The sequence below is a fragment of the Archocentrus centrarchus genome, chromosome 23 (assembly GCF_007364275.1).
Source record: "Archocentrus centrarchus isolate MPI-CPG fArcCen1 chromosome 23, fArcCen1, whole genome shotgun sequence".
Classification (NCBI taxonomy): Eukaryota; Metazoa; Chordata; class Actinopteri; order Cichliformes; family Cichlidae; genus Archocentrus; species Archocentrus centrarchus.
The window spans coordinates 7,511,664-7,515,578 of NC_044368.1; the positions used below are offsets into that span (position 1 = coordinate 7,511,664).

Below are 3,915 nucleotides of genomic sequence, written 5' to 3' on the forward strand. Positions count from 1 at the left end.
CCGCTTATCCAATCCGGAGTCGCGGTTTGGCGGGAGCCTATCCCAGCTAATGTTGTAAGAAAAAATAAATTCACCTAACAACATATTTTAAAGCCTAAATCAATATATTCTGTCTACAAAGACGGAATTTTCCTTTTTAATGTGCAAAATAATTATTTACCAGTTTTCTAAAATACATACAGTGCTTGTCTTAAAGTCTTGAGCTGAACCTCATTACCAAAATACATAAAATAAGCTTTCTGCAATAATATAGTACAATATATTGTAGGTTATATTATGATTAATTATGACCAAGCATATAGGCTCTCCTCAGAAGCTCAAAAAAAATAAAAAATTCAATAAAATAACTGTCAGCAATATAGCTACTCTGTGGGCAACATCATCAAGGGAGGCTTCAATACTTTCAAATATTTTATTTGTAAATTAGCACTTTAAATTATGAGTATTATTTGCACATAAAGCACATTTGATGTTTCCCATACATCTGGGCCCCAAATAAGGGAGGAATGTTTAGAGTTTCACATGCATAATCATTTTTTTCCAAGCTTGCACACATACAATTCACCTTTACTGTTTTTTACATCATAATGCATCTGCTGATAATAATGAACACTTTCTAAATTAATAGTGCAAGAAATGCAGAACTTCACGTTACCAGTCACTGAATTAGAAGCTCGTGGATGAATGATTTCATTGAGTTTTAAACTGAGAAGAGGAAAAAGAACTCCCGCACCGAAAAAGGAGGTCAGACGAGTCACAGAGTAGTTAAGTTGCACTTTCAGCTACACTCAGGAGAACTTCCCATGGTTCAACCGTCAAAGGACACTGCTGACAACCCACCCAGAAGTAAGGAAAGACTTTCTCAGTGATGGCCTGCTTGAAGGAGTAGATGAGGGCGTTGTTATGCGGGTCATAGAAAGAAACCTTGCCCTTGTCACAGTCCAGTTGCACTCTGATCTTCTGAGGGTTCCTTTTCAAGTTTAGTCGCGTTAAAGGAGAGGTACCTGCAAAGTACATCTTGTGGTAGAAGTACACACACAGGTAGCCATTTTTCAGCACTGAGGACACTTTCTCTTTCCTCTGGACAGATTCTTTAGCCACGCCGACAACCCACGCTGTATTATCTCCCACATTCACATCCCAGGCACGCCTGCCTGAGGTGAAGCCCTCCGAGCCCAGCACACCGGTATCGGGGTCGAACCTCTCCGGGTTGTCTGGGAGCTTCTGCTTCTCATCGCTGTCACAGACGGTGGTGAGGTCGTCTGACAGGATGAGCCACGGGGCAGCAGTGTTGGGATCCAGAGTGACTGGAGCTGAAGGAAACATGGCAGATTGTCACAGCGGTGGTTACTCTGACTGTAGTTCAGTCAAACATCACAGCCTTTTCTCCACCTCCAGAATTCATGAAATACTAAAAGTGCAGCTCAAAGTTTAAACCAGGTTTCGCCTTTTAACTAATCAGTGCATTAGGATAAACTCACTGTATTTGGCAATTTTATGCATCTTCTCCCACACATGGAACATCAAAGAGCCGACATATTTGGCCACATCTATGAGCGCTCCTGGAGGCATGACTGGATCTTCAACCGGACAGTCATTACTGCAGAAAACAGGAAAAGGCAGGCTGCACTATGCACATTATGGAAGCCAAGGAAAGAATAAAATACATATTAAACTTCTCTTTACCTTAACAGTGTCATCTTGCTTTTCTAAAAAACAAAATTAAAGACTTCAGTATTTGAGGGGGGGGGGATAATGTAAAGTACCACTTCTTTAGTCTCATTTACAAACTTACATGAAGGACAGTGATGCCCTCCGAAGCCATCTCCTCCTCCAAAACTCTGATGGATTCAGACACAGAGGCTATTTTTCTTTCCATTTCTTCAACCTTCTGCTTCATCTGTTCAGTTTTCTGCTCCTCCTCCCTCTTCAGCGCCTCCATCCTGGCATTCTCTTCGGCGTGAAGGAAGTTGTGAAGTTTTTCAAACTCCTCACGGGTTCGCTTTTCCACAAACTGAACTTGGACCTGAAAGAAAACCTGCTTGAGTGCGGCTTGGAAATCGCCAGGGCAGAGTTATTAGAAATTTTAACAAGACTATCACTACACCTGAATGTAGGCCACTGTGTCTTCATAGTTCTTCTTAATTTTGTCAAACGCCTCCCTCTTCTCCTGCAGCGAGCTTAGAGCAGACTTCATTTTCTCCTGAGCAAATAATTCAAAGAAAATTCATTAGAAGGTTTGAGGCTAATCTTACTTCAGGCTTGTAACATGCTTCAACATAATAGCTCATAACAAGCCTTTATTTAGTCATGAAAGCTAAATATTTACCTTCACATCCACAAGCGCTTCGCTGACAGGGCAGCACTCATGCTGCTTGTGTTTTCTTGAGGTGTGGCAAACCACACATATAGGCTCCTTATCCAACAGGCAATACAGCTTAAGCTTCTCCCCATGATGAGGGCACAACTCCCCTGGTTCACCATACAGCTCCTCCACTGCCTCCTCCGGTTCCTCACTCTCATGCGTACAGGATTCGCACAGGTTCTTTAGAGTGAGACTGGGCACGGGATCATCCAGACTCTGGGTCCTGCACAGAGGGCAGTCTCGGTTTCGTCTCTGTTGATTCCAGTACTGCTGCAGACAGGATGCGCAGAAGCTGTGGCTGCACTTGAGGACCACCGGGTCTCTGAAGATTTCACAGCATACGGGACAGGTGAGGTCCACCTCAGGGAGAAAGAGCCTGCCTGCCATGCCGAGGCTCTGCTCCTGTTTTACCCTGAAACTGAAAGCAGGGCAGAGTTGAAAATACTGATCAAACACAAGGAGAGTCAGCCCCTTATAAAACCCATAACCAGTGATTCTGCAGTCTGTTTACTGCACCCTGTGAAATCTGTGGATGCAAATCAGTCTTTTAGATACTAATGAAATATCTGTCTGTTTAAAAAGAGAAAATTAGAGTAAAATAAATTACCTCAAAACTGGGGTCTTGTGACAGCAGTATATGCGCAATGGTGATCACTTCCTACTTCCTGTTATGCTGAGTCACTGAAAGGAGGTGGAGTCTCAGAGAGAGAGAGAGCAGGCATTTTTAACCCTTCACTGACCCTGCAGTTCAGTAGTTTGCAGGCAGGGAAGAAGAATGTGAGGGATTTCTAGACGACTAAAGAGACAAGAAAAATAATGTTGTAATATTCCAGTTACATTTTCAATGCTTCTCTTTTTATGATTAAATTAAGCAATTTAAAGAGAGAAAAAAAAAAGTCTGCAGCCCACTTACAGTTCGAGTACAATGTGCCATTTTACAGACTTGATCTTTGGGGTTGATCACACTCCATTTTTTTTTCCACGTGACTCTTAATTATAAAGGTTAATCTTTCCATATCCAGATTTGTTCTACTGTTAATAGCCATGAACCTAATTTAGGTTGTTTTGGCTGTTTCCATCCCAATGTCATTTTCTTTGTGGCTGCCTAATTCTATTTCCTGGGCTCAAACGATCTCTTAAGTCGCTTGCAAATAAAGGGATTACTAGTTAAAATAAGATTAAGTTTGGTTTTGACTTGCTGTTTAAGTCTAAAAGACGGGTCTAGGATTTAAACAGCACAGGAGAACATGATGCTTTGAGTCTATTTTAGCAGCAACAACAAAACAAAACTCCTCCATCACAGCTCCACAGCTACACCCTCTACTGTAACTGATTCTAAGACTTCCACAACCATAAGGACTAATTTTCCATATCAAATAGTTCTGGTTGATCAATGTTTCTGGAAAGTTTTCTTTGAAAATCCCAGAGGATGACTATGACTATGAATCTTGGTTGTGCTAAGGTCAGGACTCTGACTTGGCCTTTCCAAAACCTCCCTTTCCGTCACTTTAAACTCTTTCGTTGATTTTCTGGTGCACCTTGGGTTATTG

The 3,915-nt window shown here is 41.9% G+C and overlaps 1 protein-coding gene across 1 annotated transcript; it reads right to left on the minus strand.

Moving 5' to 3' along the window:
• Positions 1 to 398: 398 nt before the first annotated feature.
• Positions 399 to 3,064, minus strand: LOC115773435 (tripartite motif-containing protein 35-like). The gene is made up of 7 exons (XM_030720168.1): positions 2,973 to 3,064; positions 2,330 to 2,783; positions 2,108 to 2,203; positions 1,796 to 2,026; positions 1,687 to 1,709; positions 1,482 to 1,600; positions 399 to 1,313 (listed from the first exon to the last, which is right to left on the minus strand). The coding sequence occupies exons 2-7, from the start codon at positions 2,750 to 2,752 to the stop codon at positions 766 to 768; spliced, it is 1,440 nt and encodes a 479-aa protein (XP_030576028.1). The 5' UTR covers positions 2,753 to 2,783; positions 2,973 to 3,064; the 3' UTR covers positions 399 to 765.
• Between the last annotated feature and the right edge of the window lie 851 nt (positions 3,065 to 3,915).